The sequence below is a fragment of the Hemiscyllium ocellatum genome, chromosome 7 (genome assembly GCF_020745735.1).
Source record: "Hemiscyllium ocellatum isolate sHemOce1 chromosome 7, sHemOce1.pat.X.cur, whole genome shotgun sequence".
NCBI classification, from domain to species: Eukaryota; Metazoa; Chordata; class Chondrichthyes; order Orectolobiformes; family Hemiscylliidae; genus Hemiscyllium; species Hemiscyllium ocellatum.
In genome coordinates, this window is record NC_083407.1 from 79329498 (window position 1) to 79356375 (window position 26878).

A 26878-nucleotide genomic window follows, 5' to 3' on the forward strand; every position below is an offset into this window, starting at 1 on the left:
TTCCAATTTAAATATACTTTTGATTAGCCTGTTAGAAATTTTAGCCTGTACATAAGTGGGATTTTCATTAAGTCAGCCAGATCAGAGGAAAATCCACCCATGAGATTATACTGAAGAGTGTGACTTAAAATATTCTAGGTCTGTTTTTGGCTGCACCAAGTGAGTTTTGAATTGTAACTCAAAAGTGGCCTGGAGTTCAAATAAAAGATGTTTATGTTGACTTTGTTTTGGTTTTCTGACACTATCCAGAGCATAATTTGTATTAATATATTGGAACACTTCTTGAAGAAATAATAAAATTGGTGCTCTGCATAAAATGTTTTGTTTTAAATCTTCTGTCAACAGGAGGCCATCTTGCTTGCCATTGAGAAGGTATTGATTTCTGTTTATGGTCAACTTGCTGGAAATGGAACTGATGAATCATCCTCTGAATGTTTGAAAGAAACTGGACATGTTCACAATGGTGAGACAAATCACTGTGGTCTAACACCAGAGATATCTCAAATTTCAGACACAATGTACACTTGTTCCAACAAAACCTCGTTTTCCAATGACATTTCTCCTGCAGCTGATGATATAAATGAGAATTTTGACAACAGCATTGCTCAGACTCATTTCCAAGAAACACCTCTTCCGTCTGAGGATAGATCATCAATTTCTGACTCAGAATTTGATGTGATGCTTTCACGGGATGATGATGATATTGTTTTAAAGAATCATTCTCACATAAATAATGCAGTACATCCAGAAATAGATAATGATCCAACCCTGCCCCCTGTGGCGTTAAATGAACAGATCTCAGTTGCAGAAGACTGTGCTGAACTAACTGCTGATAACTGGAGTATGGGACATGGGATGAAGGATTCTGTAGAACAGATGTTTGAGCCTGTAAAATTGTTTGTGCCCAAAGACTCTTCAGACCAAATGCAAATAAATTGTAATGAAACCAAACAGCAAAACTCAACTAACAGTAGCCCAACCAATGACCCAAATAAAAAGTCTCCTAATGTAGTAAAGGAGAAGATTGGACAGATCACTATATATGACCTGATCAGCAATCGCACTGTCAAAAAATGTCGGTCAGCCTCTACCCTTTTCATGCAAGAAATTCGACCCAAACTGTTGGCAGAGAACCCAAGGGCTAATCTGCAAGATGTCAGCATGAAACTTGAAGAGATGTGGAAAAACCTGAATGAGGATGAGAAAAAAAAGTAAGTTTCCAAATTAAATCTTTTGAGTTCATACCCTACTAGTTTCCATTCTCTGTGACTCATTGGATGCAGTGTAAATCCCATTACTTGAAATATAAAGTGGAAAATTATTTTTGGCATGTTAGAGACGCCATGCAGGCAGGCTGTATTGTTAAAATATATTATGTGCTTCTGCAATTAATTTTTCTCCAAAACTTAATTTCCATTCTTGGATTTCCTTCATGAATATTTTTTCATAACAAAAAGTGTTTATACTTTTTCCATGAATGACATACTTTTGAGTACATTTTTAAATTGAAATTTATGATCTCTTCAATTTTTTTGAGAAATGTTGATTTTACAGCAGTTGTTATGTGAAATCAAATTTTGTTGCTTGTTATATTGAGTGGCCTAGTATTTAAGTGATTGAGTATAACTACGGAGAGAATAGGGCCCCTCAAAGATCAGCAAGACAGTCTTTGTGTGGAGCCGCAGGAGATGGGGGAGATACAAAATGAGTATTTTGCATCAGTATTTACTGTGGAAAAGAAAATAGAAAATATAGAATGTAGAGAAATAAATGGTGACATCTTGAAAAATGTCCATATTACAGAGGAGAAAGTGCTGGATGTCTTGAAAAGCATAAAAGTGGATAAATCCCCAGCACCTAAACAGGTGTACCCTAGAACTCTGTGGGAAGCTAGAGAAGTGATTGCTGGGCCTTTTACTGAGATATTTGTATCATTGATAGTCACAGATGAGATGCCAGAAGACTGGAGTTTGGCTAACGTGGTGCTACTCTTTAAGAAAGGAGGTAAAGACAAGCCAGGGAACTATAGACTAGTGAGCCTGATGTCGGTGGTAGGTAAGTTGTTGGAGGGAATCCTGAGGGACAGGATGTACATGTATTTAGAAAGGCAAGGACTGATTAGGGATAGTTAACATGGCTTTGTGCATGGGAAATCATGTCTGACAAACTTGATTGAGTTTTTTGAAGAAGTAACAAAGAGGATTGATGAGGGCAGAATGTTAGATGTGATCTGTATGGGCTTCAGTAAGGCATTCAACAAGGTTCCCCATGGGAAACTGGTTAGCAAGGTTAGATCTCATGGAATACGGGGAGAACTAGCCATTTGGATACAGAACTGGCTCAAAGATAGGTAGAGGGTTATTTTTCAGACTGGACGTCTGTGACCAGTAGAATGCCATAAGGATCGGTGCTGGGTCCTCTACTTTTTGTCATTTATATAAATGATTTGGATGTGAGCATCAGAGGTTAATAAGTTAGTAAGTTTGCCGATTTCACCAAAATTGGAGGTGTAGTGGACAGCGAAGAGGGTTACCTCAGATTACAACACAATCTTGATCAGATGGGCCAATGGGCTGAGAAGTGGCAGATGGAATTTAATTTAGATAAATGTGAGGTGCTGCATTTTGGGAAAGCAAATCTTAGCAGGACTTATACACTTAACAGTAAGGTCCTAGGGAGTGTTGCTGAACAAAGAGACCTTGGAGTGCAGGTTCACAGCTCCTTGAAAGTGGAGTCGCAGGTAGATGGGATAGTAATGAAGGCACTTGGTATGCTTTCCTTTATTAGTTAGGGTGTTGAGTACAGGAGTTGGGAGGTCATGTTGCGCCTGTAGAGGACATTGGTTAGGCCACTGTTGGAATATTGCGTAGGATTCTGGTCTCCTTGCTTTCGGAAAGATGTTGTGAAACTTGAAAGGGTTCAGAAAAGATTTACAAGGATGTTGCCAGGGTTGGAGGATTTGAACTATAGGGAGGGGTTGTATAGGCTAGGGCTGTTTTCCCTGAAGCTTTGGAGGCTGAGGGGGTGACCTTATAGAGGTTCACAAAATCGTGAGGGCTATGGATATGATAAATAGACAAAGTTTTTTTTCCTTGGGGTGGGGGAGTCCAGAATTAGAGGGCATATGTTTAATGTGAGAGGGGAAAGATATAAAAGAGACCTAAGGGGCAACCTTTTCATGCAGAGGATGGTACGTGTATGGAATGAGCTGCCAGAGGACGTGGTGGAGGCTAGTACAATCACAGCATTTAAAAGGCATCTGGATGGGTATATGAATAGGAAGGGTTTGGGGGATATGGGCCAGGTTAGGATATCTGGTCGGCATGGACGAGTTGGACCGAAGGGTCTGTTTCCGTGGTGTATATCTCTATGACTCTATAATGAGATGTTTTCAGTAGCACAACTTTTTGGCTACTTTGAATCAGGCTAAAAATTCATCAGACTTAAACATAAGGAAATTTTTTTTTGCTCCTGTCACTGTACTACCTCCACAGGAAGTTGCGAAAATTATGCTTATAAGAAATGTATTAAGCTAAGGAAAAGTAAATATTAAGTGGAACAAATAGAAGTTATAAATTGATTACATAGAGTATAAGAATAAACTGACAAACAATCATGCAGCATTTAGTTTTTAAAACCCTGAAATCTAAATTCCCTGGTTTCTTGCTGCATAAATATGCTGTTGAATGTGGAGATCAAAAACATTCCAGATTTAATGCAATGTTTCCTAACATTGGCTGCTGCAGCACTTTGAGCAATACAGTTGGAGTTTTTGTGCTTGCATGATAGACCAGTTAGCAAAAGTTATCACTCTTCATTTTTGTTCCATTACTTCCTTGCTCGAACGTGGGTGGACAGTCCATGACAAATGCGAATGTGGCTGTTCAGCCACCACACTGGAAAGTTTACCAAGATTTGTGAGGAATGGTCACTCAGGCACTGCACTAGAGGATTACTGACCTTCTGAACCCATAGAATAGTACCAAGCATATAGGCTGCCAAACATATTGAAGGCAGAACAAAAAAAATGCAGATGCTAGAAATCAGAAACAAAAACAGAAATTGCTGAAAAATCTCAGCAGGTCTGGCAGCATCTGAGGAGAGAATGCAAAATTAATGTTTAGGGTTCAGTGACCCTCCTTCAGAAGCAGAATATATAAGGCAGAAACCTGCCTGTTAAGGTCTAGTGATATGCTGTACCAAAACTGAAAAATTGTACAGCAATAAATTTCAAATTTGTTTATCCTTGCTAATTTTATATTTTTCATGTTCTGAAACTTCTCTTTCTTGTCCCATCCCCATTCTACTAAAAAAGTGATTTTCAGTGTGGAAAATAATCAATGTCTTGGACAGGATTGGAATTACGTTTTAAGGCGGAGGAAATAATGCCCAATCTATTTTTTTTAATGCATAGGTGATTTGTTGAAGTGCTCCACCCCCACCCCCACCCCACACCATTTTTTGGTTTGGCTTCATGTGTGGTAATTTAAGAGGACTGCCTTGTGCACACCTGTTTGGAATATTTTGAGTGTGCTGGCTATCAGAGCAATACTGAAAGGAATTGGGATTTGGGGACATTGAATTCTTATGTTTAACTAACTGAGCACTGTCAACTTAGAGTTGTCCTCAAATAACATTTGCTGTTTTATCTGATTCAAAATTGCAACTATATAATGATCAGGAACTTAAAGGTTACATGAGTAATATTTGTAGCCAGTTTTGGTGAAATCCTGGGTTTCCTCAAACTAATTGGAAGTTATTTTTGACATCCTCTGTCGCACCTGAGTCCACTGGTTCTATCACTCACCTTTGAGATTCATTACAATTCAATTCTGATGAAGAGTCACTGGACTCAAAACATTAGCTCTGTCCACTTCTCGTAGATGCTGCCAGCCCTGCTGAGCTTCACCGACAATTTCTGTTTCTGTTTCAGATCTCCAGCATCCGCACTCCTTTGTTATATTTGAAATTTATCTGTTATTCACTGCAGGTTCAAGCCATAACATCTCATATGTAGTGACTCATCTCAATACACATCCCATTTTTCTATTAATATTGTGACAGCTTCTCCTTTCTTCAGTTTTATTTATTCCTCTCCTTAGGCGGTGTCTCAATTTGAGATATCTATCAGTCAACACTAGTCGCCTCTATTAATTTGCTCCAATAATTTCTTTATATGTGAATCTTAGGTGGTGACATTTGGCAGTATATTTTTAATGGGCAACATAGAAGAACATTAATCAATTCTTGCTTGATATCCATATGTGCATTTTCTGGCAAGAATCATTTTTAGTGATCAGTAGCAGTTTTTTTCACTTCTGCTACTCCTGCACCACATTTGTCAGCTGTGTACTGAAGCTAACTGTAATGTCTCAACTAACTAGCTCAGTTGATACCTGCTAAATACTACCTACTGCATCAAACCTGTTACCTTTCCAGTCTGTATGATTTAATTCTACACCTTGCAATGTAGCTGTCCAAAATTATCTGGAGGAAAAGACATCCATCCTTTTATAATGGAACTGCTCCTCAGCCAGCTTGTGAAGCTCAGGAAGTTATAAATATTTACATGCAAGATTAAAATCTCACCAATAGTATTGCTCATAGTTGGTTAGAATAAATGCTATTTTATAATGGGCACACACAATATGATATACAATAATAGAAATATGTTACCCTATGTCTTGATTTTCAATTATAATATTCAAACGAGAAAGTAGTTCACTTACACTGTGTATCTTCAATTTCTTTTGGCCTTCCCCATCACTTTTATATTTTACCCTTTTTCCTTCTGCTCATCTGCTACTCATTGTTTACTTGCCCCTCTCTAATTGCTGTTTGTGCATCTATTTATCGTCAAATTCACTTCATTGCCAATGCAACCCTTACGAGATATAAATTGCAATTTGTCCCAAATTCTACTGCCTGTATCTTGTCCTACTCCCTGTCACCACGATCCTGTCAAAAAATTGATTTCAAACCTCTTGCTCTTGCTGTCCCATACCTCTGCAAACTCCTTCATCCCTATAATTCCAGCACTTAAGGAGGTAATTCATGACTCTGCAAAAATGCATCCCAGTAAGGAGGAGAGATACTAAGAGAGGGATAAATTAACCATGGCTAACCAAGGAGCAGGGTATTGAGTTGAAAGACAAATGTATAAGGAGGCAAAAGGCAATGACATTCACAAAGAATGGGATAAATTCAGAATCTAGCAAAGAAAGACAAAAGATAATAAAAAACATAGGTAATAAACTACAAGGGCAAACCAGCAAGGAGATGATAAGAGTTTCTTTAAATCTATAAAATGGAAGAGAGGGCTCAAAGTGAATATAGCCCGCTTAAAAAATGAATCGGGAACAAGGAAATGGGAAAGAATGTAAACAGTTTTGCATCAGTCTTTACTGTGGAAGATACTTTGAACATTTCATTTTTACTAACAAATACAGGGAAGAAATTAATTACTATCACGAGAGAAGTAATATTAGATAAAGTAATAGGGCTAAAGTGGATAAGTCCTCTTACCTCAATGGTTTGGATTCTAGAATTTTAAAAGACGTAGCCATGGAAATATTGGATTCTGAAGAAATACTGGAGGATTTGAAAACTATCAGTGTGGCACCCTGATGCAAACAGTGCATATCTATAGACCGATTTGCTTCTATTATTTGAAAAACGTTGAAATCCGTTATGAAGGAAGTAATGGCAGAGTATTTGGAAAATCATAATCTAATGAAGCAGAGTCAGCATGGCTCCATAAAAGGGAAGATCATTTCTGACTAATTTATTAAGAATTTCTGAGGAAGTCTCAATCAGGACAGATGGACGACAGCCAGAAGGTGAGTTATTTTTGGACTCCAGAAAGCATTCGACAAAGTACCTCAAAAAAGGTTAAGTCATAAAATTAGAGTCCATGATGTTAGAGGTAGTGCATTGGCATGGATAGAGAATTGACTAATGAGCAGGAAACAGCAAGTGGGTTCTTTTTCAGGTTGGCAACCTGTGACGTAGGATTTCACAGGTTCAAGCAATTGTTCAAAATATATATTAACGAGTTGAAGGAAGAAAGCAAAGGTATGGTAACAAAATTTGCAGATGACACAAAAATGGGTGGAAAGGCAGCTTACGAGAGGGATACATTTTACAGACAGATGCGGTGATAAGTTAAGTAATTGGGCAGAATGTTGGGAAATGGATCATAAAGTGGTAAAATGTGAAGTTTTTTTGGAAGGGAGAACAAAAGAACTATTATTTAATTAGAGAAGAACTGCAGGAGACAACAACACAAAGGGACTTGGAATAACTTGCGCATGCAACTTTAATCTAGCATCTAGGTGCAGCAGGTAATCAGGAATGCTAATGGAATGTTGGCCCTTATTTTATGGTGGTTAGAGTATGAGAGTAGGGAAGTCTAAGATTAGATTAGATTACTTACAGTGTGGAAACAGGCCCTACTTTGCCCATTTACCCTATCCATGCCCCTCATAATTTTGTAAACCTCTATAAGGTCACCCCTCAGCCTCTGACACTCTAGGGAAAACAGTCCCAGCCTGTTCAGCCTCTCCCTATAGCTCAGATCCTCCAACCCTGGCAACATCCTTGTAAATCTTTTCTGAACCTTTTCAGGTTTCACAACATCTTTCCAATAGGAAGGAGACCAAAATTGCACACAATATTCCAACAGTGACCTAACCAATGTCCTGTACAGCCGCAACATGACCTCCCAATTCCTGTACTCAATCCCCTAACTAATAAAGGAAAGCATACCAAACACTTTCACTATCCTATCTACCTGTGACTCCACTTTCAAGGAGTTATGAACCTGCACTCCAAGGTCTCTTTGTTCAGCAACACTCCCTAGGACCTTACCATTAAGTGTATAAGTCCTGCTAAGATTTGCTTTCCCAAAATGCAGCACTTCGCATTTATCTGAATTAAACTCCATCTGCCACTTCTCAGCCCATTGGCCCATCTGGTCCAAATCTGAGGTAACCCTCTTCGCTGTCCACTACACATCCAATTTTGGTGTCATCTGCAAACTCACTAACTGTACCTCTTATGCTCGCATCCAAATCATTCATGTAAATGACAAAAGGTAGAGGACCCAGCACCGATCCTTGTGGCACTTCACTGGTCACAGGCCTCCAGTCTGAAAAATAACCCTCTGTCTTCTACCTTTGAGCCAGTTCTGTATCCAAATGGCTAGTTCTCCCTGTGTTCCATAAGATCTAACCTTGCTAATCAGTCTCCCATCAGGAACCTTGTCAAATGTCTTAATGAAGTCCTCATCAATCCTCTTTGTTATTTCCTCAAAAATCTCAATCAAGTTTGTTAGACATGATTTCCTAGGCACAAAGTCATGTTTGCTATCCCTTATCAGTCCTTGCCTTTCCAAATACATGTACGTCCAGTCCTTCAGGATTCCATCCAACAACGAGCTCACCACCGAGGTCAGGCTCACTGGTCTATAGTTCCCTGGCTTGTCCTTACCACCCTTCTTAAACAGTGGCACCATGTTAGCCAACTTCCAGTTCCGGCACCTGACCTGTGACTATCGATGATACAAATATCTCAGCAAAAGGCCCAGGAATCACTTCTCTAGCTTCCCACAGAGTTCTCGGGTACACCTGACCAGGTCCTGGGAACTTATCCATCTTTACCCGTTTCAAGACATCCAACACTTCCTCCTCTGTAACATAGACATTTTGCAAGATGTCACTATTTATTTCCCTACAGTCTATATCTTCCATATCCTTTTCCACAGTAAATACTGATGCAAAATACTCATTTAATATCTCCCCCATTTTCTGCGGCTCCACACAAAGGCCGCCTTGCTGATCCCCTTTTTGCCCTCCTGATTTCCCTCTAAAGTATACTCCTACTTCCTTTATACTCTTCTAAGGATTCACTCAATCTATCCTGTCTATACCTTACATATGCTTCTTTGTTTTTCTTAACCAAACCCTCAATTTCTTTAGTCATCCAGCATTCCCTATACCTACCAGCCTTTCCTTTCACCCTAACAGGAATATACTTTCTCTGGATTCTCGTTATCTTATTCCTGAAGGCTTCCCATTTCCAGCCGTCCCTTTACCTGCAAACATCTGCCCCCAATCAGCTTTTGAAAGTTCTTGCCTAATGCTGTCAAAATTGGCCTTTCTCCAATTTAGAACTTCAACTTTTAGATCTGGTCTATCCTTTTCCATCATTATTTTAAATCTAATAGAACAATGATCGCTGGCTCCAAAGTGCTCCCCCACTGACACCTCAGTCACTTGTCCTGTCTTATTTCCCAAGGGTAGGTCAAGTTTTGCACCTTCTCTCATAGTTACATCCACATACTGAATCAGAAAATTGTCTTGTACACACTTCACAAATTCCTCTCCATCTAAACCTTTAACACAATGGCAGTCCCAGTCTGTGTTTGGAAAGTTAAAATCCCCTACCATAACCACCCTATTACTCTTACACCTCTTACACATAGCTGAGATCTCCTTACATGTTTGTTTCTCAATTTTCCTCTGACTATTAGGGGTCTATAATAAGGTCATGCACACCCCCCCCACCTTAGCAGTTTAAATCCTCCCAAGCAGTTCTAGCAAATTTCCCTGCCGGTATATTAGTCCCCTTCCAATTTAGATGCAATCCGTCCATCTTGTACAGGGCACTTGTACCCCAAAAGAGATTCCAATTATCCAAAAATGTGAATCCTTCTCCCATACACCAGCTCCTCAGCCATGCATTCATCTGCTCTATCCTCCTATTCCTGCCCTCACTAGCTCGGACCACCAGGAGTAATCCAGATATTACTACTCTCGAGGACCTCCTTTTTAAATTTCTGCCTAACTTTCTATAATCTCCCTTCAGAATCTCAACCTTTTCCCTTCTTATGTTGTTGGTTCCAGTGTGGACAATGACCTCATGCTGGCCCTCTTGGAGGTGTGTTGGATCCATCAGGTTTCATTTTTTCTTGGAGACCTGTCTTGTTAATTTCACCTAATTTATTAAGTTTCTTCAATCCCGTTGTGATACGGTTTTCTAGCTGTGGAGTCAGGTCTGTCGCCACCTGTTGCTAAGTGTTGGATTCTGCGAGCAGTGAGTTTGCCTTTTCAATGTAGTGTTCTGTTTCGAATGACAGTCATGCGCCCTTTGCCTGCTATAAGGGTTACAATGTTTGTGTCTTTTCTGAGTCCTTCTAGGGTTTTCCTTTCCTGGGTTTGAGGGTGTTTCCTTCCTTCCTTCCTATTTAATCTTGGTGTAACTGTCTGTCTGATTGCTGAGTTTCTTCTGTGAGTGTGTTGTCTTTCAGGGTTGATTCTAATGCTGCTAAGAAGTCCTTTTTGTCCGCGTCTCTGTAGTTGTGGTTCATCCCTCTTACTAGGACAGTTTTTTTTCATGTCTGTTAGTGGTCGGTCCAATAAGTTTTTAATCCAAGCTTCTGAATTATCTGTGTTGTTCTTTTGTGTGAGCTTGTCCAATTTTACTGGTAGGGATAGTTTGTTCTCTCTTTCTTGGTCTGCTGTTGTTTGATGCTTGAACAAGCCATCAGCATCAAACAACAGCTGAGTAAGAAAAAGAAAAAAACTGTCACTAAAACTGGACAAGCTCACACAAAAGAACAACACAGACAACTCAGAAGCTTGGATTAAGAACCTAACGGACCAATCACTAAGAGACACAGAAAAAGAATTTCTCAGAAGAGGAATGAACCATGACTACAGAGACATGGACAAAAAGCTGTGCTAGTAAGAGGGATGAACAACAACAGAAATGCAGACAAAAAGGACTTCTCAGCAGCATTCGAATCAGCTCTGAAGGACAACAGACTCATAGACCCAGCAGACCATCAGACAGATGGTTGTACCAACACCAACACAATACATTGAAAAGGCAAACTCACTGCTCGCAGATAAGCAACAGGTAGCGACAGACCCGACTCCACAGCTAGAAGATTGTATCACAGCTACATTGAAGATGTTTCATAAATCAGGTGAAATTAACAAGACAGGTCTCCAAAAAAATGAAACCTGATGGATCCAACATACCTCGCTTCTACAGATTGCCTAAGGTATACAAACCGGGAGGGCCCCCTCTGACACACAGTTTCACTCGACATACCGACTAGCAAAGAAACGCCACCAAAAACTGAAATGCCTAGTAGAAGACAGGTCACTCCACCACTCCACCCAAGAATTCCTGCCCATCAACAAACATACCAGAATCGAAGAGGATGAAATAATGGTCTCCTGTGATGTAACAGCTGTGACATAATTAATTCACATCAATTAACATTAGCATGGCCAAAGAAACACTGACAGCACTACTAGACGAACCAAAAACACCAAAACCAGACAGCGCCAACTTTATCAGCAAGGACAACATTCTCAAGCAAGTAGACCTGTGCTTCACTACCCACTTCACCTTCAATGACAAGACCTACAAACAAATCAATGGAACACCCATGGGATCACCAATATCGGACTTCTTAGCAGAAGCAGTAATGCAGAGATTTGAACAAACAGCCCTCCCCACAATCCAGCACAAACTTTGGGTCTGCTACGTGGATGACACCTTTGTGATCACAAAACGGACCAAATTAGAGGAAACCTAATTCAACTTCATCAACGACATCGTTACTGGCGTAAATTTCACAAAGGAGGAGAACAACAGCAAACTCCCCTTCATAGATGTCACAGTGGAACAAACAGTTAATGAAGGACTGCAGACTGGTGTCTACCGGAAAGCAACACACACAGACCAGATACTTAACTACAGAAGCAATCATCTGAACACTCACAAACGGAGCGGCATCAGAACATTATTTAAACAGGCCACAAAACACTGCAGCACCCAGGAACTACAAGTGGCAGAAGAAAAATATTTTAGAAGGCGTATTCAAGAACAACAGGTACCCGATAAACACAGTCCACCGATTCTTAAACAACAAACCCAAATATGTAGACACAACATGCCCAGAAACTCTAGCCACACTACCATACATCAAAGACATCTTGGAGATGACTACCAGACTACTGATGAACCTAAAGGATCCCTTATCAACAACAAGCAAAACGAATGTCATTTACAAAATACCCTGCAAGGACTGTAACAAACACTACATCGGATAGACAGGCAGAAAACTAGCCACCAGGATACGTGAACACCAACTAGCCACCAATAGACATGACCCACTATCACTAGTATCCTTACATACAGACATACAAGACACACTTCAACTGGGACAACACATCCATCCTAGGACAAGCTAACAGAGACACTCACGGGAATTCCTAGAAACCTGGCATTCAAACTCCATTAATAAACACTTCAATTTGAACCCCATTTACCAACCTTTGAGAAGAAGAATCGGCCATGATATAACTCCCCCGCCCCCCCTTAACAGTGCAAGACACATATAAAGAGAAAACAGGACAGACCACCAGCACTTCACCGGAGGCTCACTGATGATGTTACCTAGCATGGTGATGTAACATCTGAAAAGAAACCTTTCAGTTCAGCAAGCGAACTTACAAACTTTACCTCAACCTTCGCTACAAATCTTTTCGAAATTCACATTGCTAAAGACACACTAGCATCTATTTAGGCACCATTCAAATTGTGTGTAGCTCTAAGGTGCCCAAGTAAATTGAAATCATTAGAATAATGGAGAAAGCTCACAGAGCGTGGACTCATTTCTAACTCCAAGGAAGTTGTTTATATTTGTTGAAGCTTAATCAATCCTGTTGTAGGGCACCTGGAAGTACTCAGGGATGCCCTTATAAGAACGGGTTATGATGCTCAACTCATCGACTGCCAGTTCCCACTTACCATAACAAGGAGCTGTAATGACCTCCTCAGGAGACAGATATGTGCTTCAACCGATAGGATACCCTTCGTTGCCCAGTACTTTGCAGGAGCTGAAATACCACGCCATGTTCTTCGCAACCTTCAACACATTATCAATGAGGATCAGCACCTCGCCAAGACCACCTCCACTGCTCGTCTTTAAACAACCGCCAAATCTCAAACAGATCATTGTTTGTAGCAAACTGCCCAACTTTCAGGACAACTCCATACAACCCTGTCACGGTTGGAGCTGCAAGACGTGTCAGAGGGTGGACATGGATACCACCATTACACGTGAATCACCTCCCACCATGTCAGTGGCAGGTACTCATGCTACTCAGCCAATGTTGTCTATCTCATATGCTGCAGGCAAGGATGCCCTGAGGCACGGTGTGAAACCGAGCAGAGGCTACGGCAGCGGATGAATGGGCACCGCACATCAACAGACAGGAGTGTTCCCTCCCAGTTGGAGAACACTTCAGTGGTCCAGGATATTCGACCTTGGACCTTCAGGTTACCATACTCCAAGGCGGACTTCAGGACAGGCAGCAGCGAAAAGTGGCCGAGCAGAGGCTGATAACTAAGATTGGTACCCATAGGGAGGGCCTCAATCGGGACCTTGGGTGACTGCCATTGCACTGTGCACACACACAGACACTCCTACACAGACACGCACACACACTCCTACAGACCCACCCTCTCACAGACTTAGACCCCTTTACACACACACACACACAAATACACACTCCCTCTCACGGACACTCACAATCCCCCATCCCAGATGCAGACACACGCGCACACATATACATATACGTTTGAGGGGTGAATTTGTATTTGCAGAGTTACACTATACTTTGCTCAAAAACTGTATGAATCCATGTAAGACTCAGTTAACTCATTTTTTTAGATTGGAATGAGTCTAAACACACAGAAAACAGCACACAGGGGGCTAACACCTTCAACACATTATCTGGGCTGACACCAATTGTTAAAGTTAACCTGAGAATGTAACTTTTTAAAAAGGTTTTGTGATTTACATATGAAAGAAGTGAAACTAACATGGTCTTTCTAACAGATGAGAGACTTAACAAACAATTAAGGTATTTTTTAATGTATAATTTCAGTTATATCACACTAAACTTCTGCTATAAATTCTGCGTCTCCACAACCATCTGATGAAGGAGCAGCGCTCCAAAAGCTCATACTTCCAATTAAATCTGTTGGACTATAACCTGGTGTTGTGTGATTTTTAACTTTGTATACCCCAGTCCAACACTGGCATCTCCAAATCATGGTTGCAGGGTAATGCTGCAAGAGTTTCTCAGGACACCAGTGTAGACACGGCCAACATCTTGTGCTTCATCAGTGATCTTTCCTATTTCATAAGATCAAAAATAGATAATGCTTGCAACAAGGCCTAGCTAATATCGAGGCTTAGGCCTAAAAGTGGCAAGTAACTGATGAGCCATTGACCATCTTTAATAAGAGTGAGTACTGAGAACATGTTTATATTTGCAGACAGTGAGAATTAGAATATTGAAGATTTGAACAATTTCTGGTTTGCAAAGAATTTGGAAAGTGAATTTTCAGAACTCAACCTTCTGAAGAACTGGGAATTGTCTACTGTTTACAAAAAAGATCAAATTACTTTGGGAGAAAAGGTTTTAAAAGAGTGATAATAGAATAAAACAATATTCAATGGTCTATGCTTGCTGGACAGATTGGATCTTGGAAGGAACCTAGCACTGAGGGTTGCCTAGCAACAGCCTTTGAACTTTTGTTTTCTGTGACCATCAACTTGAGAGTTGTTTAATTATGGAAAGGCTTACAACCAAGCAATGCTGTCTCTCTCTCTCTCTCTCTCTTCCCTCCCTCTACCTCTCTCTGTCTGTACCTTTCATGAATGTGGTTGTTTGGGATTAAGGAGTGTATGGTTCATTACTACATGGTAATTAAATTGATAACCAGTTCTGCTACATGTTTCAAGCATAAATTTGTTCGAATAGTGAAGTCATTTTTGAGTTTTATCAAAATAAATTGAAGAGAATATCTCCTTTGTTCTTGAAAACAGTAATAAAGAGAAAGAAAACAACTATTTTGATGATAGAGTCATAACAAGATATTAATTGGCATCTCTTGACATTGAGTGAAATAACTGTTGCTGAATCCTCACCTTGGCCAAGCAGATATATCCCAAGGCTCTGCAATAGAAGAAGGTAGGAATTCTGCAGTGTCCACCTGAGAGGGCAGCTGGGTTTCACCTTAACATCTGATCTCTAAAATGATGTCTCTTTCAGTATTGTGCTGGGGTTTCAGCTTTGATTTTTATGCTTAAAAATATCATCTTATTATGTTCACATCTACCCCTTCTTTTTTAGCAATTTGAAGGGATTGTTCCTTGGCTCACTCCTCAACAACCTCTTGCCATCCCACAGAAACCTCTCAAGCAAGAGATGTTATACCTCTACTTCCTTCTCTTCTTTGGCCTTGAAAACTCATTCCAAGTGAAATATTGATTTACATGGACTTTAGTCTATTTAGTACACTGCTCTAAACACAGTCTCCTACACACTGGGGAAATCACATTAGGAGATGTTTTGTAGAGCACCTCTGTTCAGTCCATAAATATGACAGCCTAACATTTTAATTCTTGGCCTTCTTTACTTCGACTCTCTTCTACACAGTTCTAATAATGCTCAACATAAGATCAGAACAAGAGTTGGCCTTTCATTTCGGCACTTTACAGCTTTCCAGGCTGAACAGTGGGTTCAACAATTGCAGTACGTAACCTCTGTACACAAATTTATTTCTGTTAGTTATGTAGCTGCTAATCCTATTTATGCTTTTTAGAAATGCATCTTTTGTTTCTTTATTATTCCATTAACATCTCTTTTTGCTTTTCATCATTGTCCCTTTAGTATTTAATCCCTACTGCCTTTCACCTAAATACATTTTCTTACACTTGTCACACTTCCGATCTTATTTAAAATCTGCTACATTTCTATATTTTCTTAGTTCTGGTGGACTGTCATTAGGCCGAAGCATTAACTTGTTTTTCTCTATGGGTGCTGCCAGACCTGCTTAGTATGTCAAGCTCCTTCTGTATTTTCTAAAGATTTACAACATTTAGTGTTTTACTTTAAATCTGTACCTCTGTTACCAGTGTTTCCAGAAGCGTTGCCATTAACCTATAAATAACATTAAGTCAAATATAAAGATGGAATATATGTACTACTTTAAAATGCAGATTAAATCGTGTTTTTGCAGCATGGACTATTTACTGTCCTCTAATTCCATTTCATCTAGATCTTGGTCGAAGATCTTGCTCTTGTCTGCTCATGTACAAATCCATATTGTACAATGGCAAATGTGTATTAGAGTGTTGCTGTTTAGACGCAAATGAGGACTGCAGATGCTGGAGATCAGAGTCAAGATTAGATTGGTACTGGAAAAGCACAGCTGGTCAGGCAACATCCGAGGAGCAGGAAAATCAGTGTTTCGGGCAGCTTTTGCCCGAAATGTCAATTTTCCTGCTCCTCTGATGTTGCCTGACCTGCTGTGCTTTTCCAGCACCATTCTAATCTTGACTCTGTTGCTATCTAGAGTCAGATTTAAAAATACTGTTGCAGCACTATTTTTGTATGAATTGAGAAAGGCTGTAGTTCAGCGCTGTATAGTTAAAAAACAAATTTAAGGAATCATGAGGAATTTCTGTGCAAAAAATAATTGATCTATGTACAGAAAAAGTGTACTCCCTTTTTGACGCAGTCATGGTTTTTGAAACATTGTATTGGATATCTGCTAGTATCGCATGCATAAATTTCTGATTGTTGGATTAATTGGAACTAGATAAGATCGATGTTTATGTGATGGTGAATGTCAAAAGTTTGCACTACTGTTATGTTCCACTAGATGGCTTTCATCATGTGGGAATGTATTTACTTAGCCCATGCAGATTTATTTAAAAATGGTTAAATGTGATGAATTCTTTACAAACACAAAATAATTCATTATGGGTGCTGTAATTGATTGTAATTAAAAACACAACACATTATCTTATAACACCCTGCCATATTTTCCAAATGTTACAATCCCTGTTACATTGGATGATGCAAAAAAACTTGGTTGTAATCATAAACCTTTAGTTTGATGGTCTTTATGCTGTTGTCCTAATGTCATACGCTGTTTGATTTTCATTTCCATCTGACTTTCTGCCTGGCACAATGGTTTCTGCTTTATGGAAGAAGAATTTGGGAGAAAGGATAAGTATAAAATGTGAACACAACTGATCACTGGGTAATGAAAAATAATTTTAGTTATTTGGATAAAAGTTACACAAATCACAAAATATGTTTTGTGGAAATACAATCTAAACACTACTCTTTAAAGCAGATTGTTTGTCCATTTTTTTTCCACTATGCTGTAGGAAAGCCATTTTGTAGAAAAGGGAGATGGAAGATATGATGAAATACAAAAAGGGTATGGTGCATGTCATATTCATTCTTCAAGAGAGAACAAGGCCAAATGCAATACATTGAGAGGGGAACTTAAGAGGGATGTAAGACTGGAAAGGAGTGAACATGAGAATAGAACAGCAATTAATACAAAAATAAGGAAACCAAAGTCAAACATGTTGCCAAATGGAGCAGTTGTTTTTGAGATAATACTTAGGTAAAAATTATCATTGCACCAAAATGTTTAAATTGATGTAAGGAACAACCTAAGTTGGAAGAGAAACTAACTTCAGTGGGATGAGAGGACATCTACCAGTATAAGATGGGACTAAAGCTTGACAGGAAAACCAATTGAATGGTGAGTGATCTTTAAGGGGGCAATGTTTCAAGTGCAGAAAGGTGTATTTCATAAAAAGATAAAAGTAAGGAAACCAAAGTCAGAGCTCCTTAGATGAAAAGAGAGAACCAGGCCAACACATTGAGGGAAGAAGTTAAGAGGGAAGTAAGACTGGCAAGGAGTAAACATGAGAATAGAATAGTAATTAGTATAGAAAGGAACTAAAAATCTTCTACCAGCATTTAAGTAATAAGTGGATATTAAAAGGCTGGGTTGGGTGTAGAATCTTCTATTAGGGACAAAGAAGAATATTTAACAGGACTTTATATCAGTGTTCACTCAGGAGGGGGAAGTTGACAAAGTATTGATAGAATTGGAGACAGTATAGGTAATGAATAAGATGGAAATTGATATACAGGCTGGCTTAGATTAGATAAGTCACCTGGGCCAGGTGCTTGGAATCTTGGGTTACTAAAGGAACTGGGAGTAGAATTAATGGCAGGACTTGCCATTGTATTCCACCTTTCCCTGGGTGTGTAGGGAGAGGTGCCAGAGGATTAGCGAGTGCAAATGTGAAATCCCTATTGAAGAAAGAGTGGAAGGACATCTCTTCTAAGTTGGTGAATAAGAATTTGAAAACAACAGACAGGTAGAAAAAATAATCAACAGGTAATTGGAAAGGTTTGAATGAATTAAGTAGAGCCAGGACAGATTGCTATAGGGCAGATCATGCTGGAGTAATTTAATTGAAAGTTTTTGATGAAATAATAGAGAAAATTGATGTTCAGAATTTATGGATGTTGTTTACTTGGATTTTAAGAAAGTATTTGCAGAGTATCTCAAAAAAGATTGATCATTAACATTGAGAATCATGGAATAGGAGAGTCAAAGTCAGCTTTCAAGAAAATTGGCTTAAGGACAGAAAACAACAGGGAAATTATTATTGTTTTCAGATGGGGGCAGGTAGGCAGTGGTGTTTACAAATGGTCAGTCCTAGGTTCACTGCTTTTATTTGATATATGTAAATGATTTGGATGTTTGATTAAAAGTCAAATTTCAGAATTTGCTGTTAATATCAAACATGGAGATATCAACTGTGATATCAATTAACTGTAACATGACATAGATTAGTAAAATGGGCAGAGAGATGGCAGGTGGATATCGCAATAATACAATTTCATAGAAGGGATAGGAAAGATAATGTAGACTTGATGGCATAGTTCTAATGTGTATGCAGGATAGAGGACCACAGGGATCATTTGCATTGATCTTTGGAGATCACGGGACATGTCAAGGGTGTAATTAGTAAATGGGATGTTGGGCTTCATAAATAGAGATATTAAATACAAAAACAATGAAAATATGCAGAACCTTTATATAAAGCTCAGGTTAGGGCACAAGTAGTGACTTAACCCATTTTTGGAAGGCTGTGAAAGTCCTTGAGAGAATGGTGATAGTTTTTCCAAGAATGAGGAATTTTAGCCCGAAGGTTAGGTTGGAGAATGTTTTTGTCCTTTGAACAAAGGTCATTGAGGAGAAATTGTATTGAGGTTTACATAATGTGATATGTTCAGATGAGGTGGATATTGAAAAGCTTTTCTCATTAGCTCATGCAATGACTTAGGGGAACAGTTAAAAATTTAGAGCAAGAGTTGCAGGGAGGTAAAGAAGACATTTTTACCCTCCAAATAATAGTGACCAAGAACCTATTGCCTATGCAGATGATGTAAGTGAAGATGGTGAACAATTTCAAACAGTAAGTGGATAGATACTTGGAAATAAACTTGCACAGTCATTGAGCAGGGGATTGGGACAAACTAGATTGCTTTTCAGAGAATGAGCATGTATTCAATAGACCATATGACTTTGTGTGCCATAATAACTCTCTCAAAAAAGGATTTCAGATAAAGTAAAATACTGCACTTTATTTAATCTAACTTTGGAGCAAGCATTTGTCCTGACATCTCGGTGTAGGTAACAAAACTGTAACTTTGATGATGTAGTCCACGTTCTGAGAATAATCACCAATTTAGAAATGTTTTGAATTTTTACCTTGATTCATTAATCCCATGTAATACTGATATAGGCTACTGTTATTTTAGCAAACCAGCATTGCAGTGTCCCATGCCAGCCTTCCAATCTCCCATGGCCATTGTACAGGAACTGGAGAAATTTCAAAGTACTTCCATCAATAATACTGCTAGCTGCTCTTGTAAAACACAAAACAAAACATCTACTGTTAGATATAATGCATAGAGTGGGCAGCACTTGCTTAACAATCCTAATAGCTGAAAGAACAATCAAATTAAGATCATCAGTCAAATTCATACCTATGGATTATTTATTCTTGCTAGAAGCAACACATGCCATAAAGTAGGATCTGTAAATGAAAGGAATATGTTCAAGTATTCTATAATTTGAATTGCCTGGAAATTTGGGAAGCCAATGGTTCCCTGTTTTCTCCTTGGCAACATCTTGACCAATCAGAACCAACCTGCCAACCAGTTAGCACTCTTTTGTCTCCCACAGTACAAATTGTTGTGATGGTTTGAAATAGGACTTTCTTGATCCTAGGGAAACAACATACCATTCTGCTTTTTTGCTGCTGGCCACAGAAACATCTGTCTGTACCTCGAACTGGAGAATGTCCTAACACAATTGATCTCTTGGAACCCGACATACCCCTCGTTGCATTAGAGCCAGACTCCGTACCAGAAACTTGGCTGTTCATGCGACATTCCCCTGAGCGTCCATCACCCCCTTCCAAAACAGCATACCTGTTTGAAGTGGGTATATCCTGCACTAGTTGCCTATCTATCTTACCTTTCCTAGAGTTAACCCAACTATATGACTGTATCTGAAACTTCTCTCCCCCCCCCTTCCTATAATTGCCATCCATCACATACTGTTGCTGTTGCAAATTCCTCATTGCTTCTAACTGTCTCTCCAACCGATCAATTCGATCCAATAAGATTCGCAGCCAGCAGCATTTATGGCAGATATAATCCGCAGTAACCCTTAAGCTCTCTTTAAACTCTCACATCTGACAAGAAGTACATATCACTCTATTAAAGACCATTTTTGCTCCTTCACAATCTACAGTCCCAGAAAATAACACCGTCTCATTCCTCTACAAACAGTGCCCCAGGTTAAATTAATAGTTTTGGCTTATGTTTTAAGTTTAATCAAGAAAGAACCTACTGTACTCTCTACTGCAGATTCTCTGTAGGCCACACTTAAAACAACGATTAACTTATCTGTGCTGTAAACTTCGCCCAACAGTTACTCCAATATCAGTTATGAATTTCACTGTTTGGAGTGCTTCTGGGAAAATTATCAATGTCCAGCGATACACTAATTCAAGCATCAAAGGCAGTAACTGTGCAGGTTCTCTCTCTCTCTCTCTCTTTCTCTCTGTCCTGGAATGACCTCACCATGTGCTTCCTTTGTCTGTTCTTCTCCCTTTTAAAACTGCTGTTGGTTTGACTTTTTTTTCCAAAATTCCAAAACAGTGCAACAGCATATGAAACAGTAATTGCTGCTCCTGCAATTCGAGGAAATCACCTGCAGTACCTAAAATACGTCAAAAAAGGAGCAGCTGTTTCAGCCAGAAACTTTTCCCGTCCTCCATCTTGGATTACCAGAATCCTCAGACCAGTAAACATAACTGAATTGTGGTCACTATCACCAAAGTGCTCACCTACCTTCAAATTTAACACCTGGCTGGGTGCATTACCCAGTACCAAATGTAGTGAGGCCTCGTCCTTTGTTGGCCTGTCTGCATACTGTGTCAGGAAACCTTCCTGGACACGTTGGACAAAAACTGACCCATCTAAAGTACTTGAACTATAGTATTCTTAGTCAATATTTAGAAAGTTAAAGACCCCCTTATAACAACTTACCTGTCAGTCTTGCTCCTATCGAGGATCATCTTTGCTATCCTATCCTCTTCAACTCTGGAACTATTCAGAGGCCTATAGAAAACTCCCAACAGGGTAACCTCTTCTTTCCTGTTTCTAACCTCAGTAGACGAGTCCTCAAAAGCCCTTTCCGCAAACATAATTCTATCGTTAACTAACAATGCCACAGCACACCGTCTTTTAGCATTTTGTCTGTTCTTACTGAAACATCTAAATCCCAGAACCTGCAATAATCATTCCTGTCCCTGTTCTACGCATGTCTCTGAAATGGCCATAATATTGAAATCCCAGGTACCAACCATGCTGAGAGTTCACTCACCTTATTCCGAATGCTCCTGGACTTGAAGTACTTACACTTCAAACCAACATCTTGCTTGCCGGTGCCTTCTTGAGACCTTGAAACCTTTAGTTCTGACCTCACTACTCTCAACCTCCTGTATACTTGAACTACAATTTCGGTTCCCATTCCCCTGCTGAATTAGCTTAAACCCACCCAAAGAGCATTAGCAAATTTCTGCCCCAGGATATTGGTACCCCTCTGGTTCAGGCGAAGACGGCCTTGTTTGTAAAGGTCTCACCTAACCCAGAAAGAGCTCTAATTATCCTGGAATCCAAAGCCCTCCCAACTGCAACATATGACATAACTCTAACTCATCAGTCATTCAGTTTTGAAATAAACTAACTTTTATTTACTCAGTTTAAAAATTTGGTCTCATTATTGGCTCCATAGAATTTATACAAAATTTAAAAATCACACAACACCAGGTTGTGTCCACCAGGTTTACTTGGAAGCACTAGCTTTCAAAGCGCTGTTCCTTCATCAGGTCTTTTTCAATATAAGATTTGTTACATCACACTGTAAACTTTTGCTAGAAATTCTGTGTCTCCTATGATCTTATACTCCATAACCACCTGATGAAGGAGCAGCGCTCTGAAAGTTAGTGCTTCCAAATAAACCTTTTGTACTATAACCTGGTGTTGTGTGATTTTTAACTTTGAACTCCCCAGTCCAACACCAGCACCTCTAAATCATAGAATTCATACAGTTTCATGTTAGAGATTGGAAGTGCATTTTTTCTAATATCTGGACCAAACTGTGTGACTTGAAAAATATGAGAGTTGAATTTTACTAGAAGTTGGCTGTGTTAATTTTGGCAAATTTCATGGAGAGTTTCATTCCATGAGCCCTATTAAGCTATCTCATATTTTCTACCAAAACTCGCTTCCTTGCCACACTCCAATGGAGCTCTCTTGTCACTTTCTCTGAGCACAGGTGAAGGTACTGGCTGCAGGGACATTCTGGGATTCCAGGCATCGATATCATCTTTGAAATCCATCTATGCACCCAGTCAAGCACTAGCAATCTGCAGCTGCCCTGCACAGTTCCTATAAATTACTCAAATATCTTGTACGTAGCAAAATTAGCATTCTACTTCACTGACATTGACCTGGAAGTCTGTGTGTAATTCCTGGAGCTTGTCCTGAGATTTTGGTGCCTGGTCTCCAAGATGGAAAAACCAAAGATATTTGTGTTAGCACTATGACCTTTATGTTGGGAATTGTTGCTGTCTAGTTTATAGGTGGCAGGTGGAGAATGAGAGGCTGGCATATCAATGAGATGAGGTTATGTAATAATGAGGGTTTTCATACAATTAAAACAATGAGTTAAACCTATTTTAAAATATAATTTTAATACATGAAAATAGGCCTCTTATGAGAATCTTGTTTTTCCATTCAAAACTTAGTTGGAAACTGAGATGTTTTGCTCTTAATGCTGGGAATATCATAACTATCAATCTCATGATTCCCTTAACTTTCACACCAATGCTTACATCATTCACTGGATGGGAAGATTCTATCCTATTTGTTTGCACATCTTATGCAATCATGTTTTTTTTTCCAAAGATGGGATCCATTCTCTTGACTGTTGTGATTGGGATATATTCTGAATTCTGATGGATTAGGAGAAAAGCAAACTATTTATGTATACTAGAATGATTCTAAACCCTCCTCACCACCAGACCCCCAACACCACCAATAAATGCTAAGTTTGTTCACATTGCAGCAAAGCCCACCCTGGGCTTGCCTGTTGTCTATATGAACATTTTCTTTCTTAAAAGGTCTTTTACCCATTGAGCTATCAGAGTTGTTTTTTTCACTCTGTTCTGACTTCCGCTCCAATCTTTTTTACTCTTCCTTATTGAAATATTTTCTTTGTTAAGCAAGCTATCATGTATCATATCAAACTGTGCAACTTGTGTCCTTTGAACTATTGAGCAGAACATGTAGATAATTTGGCTACATAGCAAAATTACTGGTTCTTTGATTGAGAGACTTAGCAGGATCTTACCTAATGAATCCTATAGCATCAACTGTTTGCCTGTCATGGCAACTGTAGCGGAGTCTGTCATGTCTTTAGCTGCACCTCTTGTGGAGGGAAATGAATGAGGATTGGGGATAATTAGTTTAAAGCCTAGAGGTGACCACACCAAAGACTTGCATAATCCAATATGAAGCAGAGTTTTTAATTGGTAACAGTACATAACTCAGTGGTCAGGTCAAAGCTGTAACTCTGTTAAAGGATTAAATTTCTGTTGAAGTGATTTTTCCCCTCCAGCTGTACAGGTAGCAGATGGTTTCTATCTCAACAGTTATAGTTGAAGCAGTCTCTCCACTTCTTGTTGGATATGATTTATTGCTTGTCCCAGGATCCCACTTAGATTCAACAGTATAAACTGAATAAAGGTACCATATGTGAGTTGGGTAAATCATAATTAGTTACAACTGTTGAAGAAAAAAATCTCTTTTTTAAAATATTTAACTTTATCTGCACATAATTGACTTTGAATGTTCAAATGAAAAGTGATTATCTCTCAGTACTTAACAGGAAACAGTAAATTGTAGAACACTCTAAAATATATTTCCTTAATAGGAGAGATAATTTCTTACAATTAAATTTGGCATGTAACTGTGTTGTAATATTTTTTTAAAGTTACAATATAGGTGCTAAGTTTTATGGTAGGTTAATGAAGTCCAGGTGCTAACATCATTAGCTTGTTTCTGTGGATTTTTAGCAACTGATCTTTGCAGGTTCAGTGTAATGACTGGAGAGTTTCAATGCTTAGTATGGAAGGCTAGTGAAATTTACCTAAATTCATGCCTATAATTGTAAACACGGAATGATAATTAGGGCGGCACGGAATTAGGGCGGCACGGTGGCACAGTGGTTAGCACTGCTGCCGCACAGCGCCAGGGACCTGGGTTCAATTCCCGCCTCAGGCGACTGACTGTGTGGAGTTTGCACGTTCTCCCCGTGTCTGCGTGGGTTTCCTCCGGGTGCTCCGGTTTCCTCCCACAGTCCAAAGATGTGCGGGTCAGGTGAATTGGCCATGCTAAATTGCCCGTAGTGTTAGGTAAGGGGTATACGTAGGGGCATGGGTGGGTTGCGCTTCGGCGGGTCGGTGTGGACTTGTTGGGCCGAAGGGCCTGTTTCCACACTGTAAATAATCTAATCTAATCTATAAAAAAAAATAAACAACTCTTAACAAAGCATTGTTTAAAATTACTTGAATGTGAATATTTTGTAGCTTATTAAAAATAAAACTGAAAAATATTTTTCCAGTTACATTATAGATCACTAACTAAAAATGAGGTTCACTAACTATACCTGTATCTTAAACCTGAGTTTCCCTACCATGTACATTATCACTTGAGGGCTCATTTTCTAATCAACCTGGCTTATGGGAGAAGCAATTTGCCAAGCACCTCTGTTCATTTCTGATTTTGTTTCAGTGAAGCTTTGGCACATGTTTTGTCCATGTTAATGTGCTATATTAGCATAAGTAGCTGCTTCCTATTCCTCTCTTCTTCCAATGAGCATAAGCAGTTATAATTTGAAACCATTTGTTTAGTTTACAGTGAGAACTGAAGTTTCGTCATGTGTTAAAAGAGCATTTCTATATGAGGGAATTCTGCAGAAGAGGTGACTTCAAATATAATTATTTTAAAATAATTAAAATAGCTATTAAAGTCATTGGCTAAATAGATATACTCATTAATAGCCAATGTGGAAAGGCTAGCGCCATATATGTGATTTTTCTTTTCATCTTGCACTGTAAGTAATATAAAAATGTTGTAATGTTATTTGAAGATAAGTTTACATCCAAATTAATTTAAATTTATAACTTTTTTTGTTTTCATTAAAAAAATTCTGATTCCATTTCAGAATTGAGACACAAAAACTAGCTAACTAGCTGACAAAACTTGACAAAACTAGCTAACGTTTGGCATATGTAATAACTGAAGATCTTCTGGTGATAGGTTAAAATTGAATTGGCTTTGATGCTGATCCCAGTAGGAGGGTTCATTAAACATTTTAGAGCATTTTTTCTGCATGAATCCTAAGGATGAGTGTCAATAGTGCTGGATTCTTTTGCTCATTTTCAGAGCCGCTAACTAAAGCTACCACTTTTTTCAACTTAACTAGCCTTCCACTGACAATATTTCTAGTCTGCTTAATTAATCTCACCTCATCACTGTAATGTTTATTTTCAGTACTTCTGCATTAGAAAGCATTGGTTCTATGTGCTGTATCATTTTAAAATGAATGTGGGCATTTTTTAGTGATTGATCCTCTATTTGTAGAATGAGTGTATATGTTCTACAATATCTAGGTAACTGTCTTCATGCCATATTTTAATATTGAGAAATAGCTGCTTGGAAAGTTCATAAATATGAAGGATAAAATAATATGTACAGCAGAGACACAGGGCATTTGACCGAAACAATTTATGCTGGTATTTCTTCTTTATTCATGCCTCTTCCTCTCTTGCCTTATCTAAATCTACCATTGTTACTCTCTATTCTCTCTTTCCTAGCTTCTCCTTCAGTGCATCTAGTCTCCTGTTTGTCAAACTATGACAGAAGATGCATGTCGGACCCTGTAGAAGTCTTGATGTATAGATCCACTTGAGAATAACCTAGGAAGTTCAAACTTCTGATGGGCAATTCCCCCACCTCCTGGGACTCAGCTCAAATGTTTTTGACTCTGACCTAATATGAAGTGATTTAGGGCAGACCTGCTCAACTTAACTTGATAGTTACCCAGGAAATGTTAGAGTGTTTAAAACCTGGTCTGACACTTGCATAATTCCATAAAGCAACCCACTTAACTAACCCCCAGCTTGACTTTAAATAGTTCCTTGTCCCCTGATCAAATATCACTTGGCCCAACACAACCATACTGCTACACCCCAACAAGCTATTCCCAACCAGTTCTAACACCCACTTTGCCACCTCACCCACTCATCTGTTTTTCTTCT

General features: G+C 39.1%; 1 protein-coding gene across 6 annotated transcripts in view; it reads left to right on the forward strand.

Annotated features, from left to right (window-relative positions):
- Positions 1 to 26878, forward strand: part of pms1 (PMS1 homolog 1, mismatch repair system component) — a 108188-nt gene that overhangs the window by 69464 nt on the left and 11846 nt on the right. For all 6 annotated transcript variants that reach the window (XM_060827996.1, XM_060827999.1, XM_060828001.1 and 3 more), the window contains one exon: positions 346 to 1211. In XM_060827996.1, the coding sequence (XP_060683979.1) occupies positions 346 to 1211 (866 nt within the window). The remainder of the gene's footprint in view (positions 1 to 345; positions 1212 to 26878) is intronic.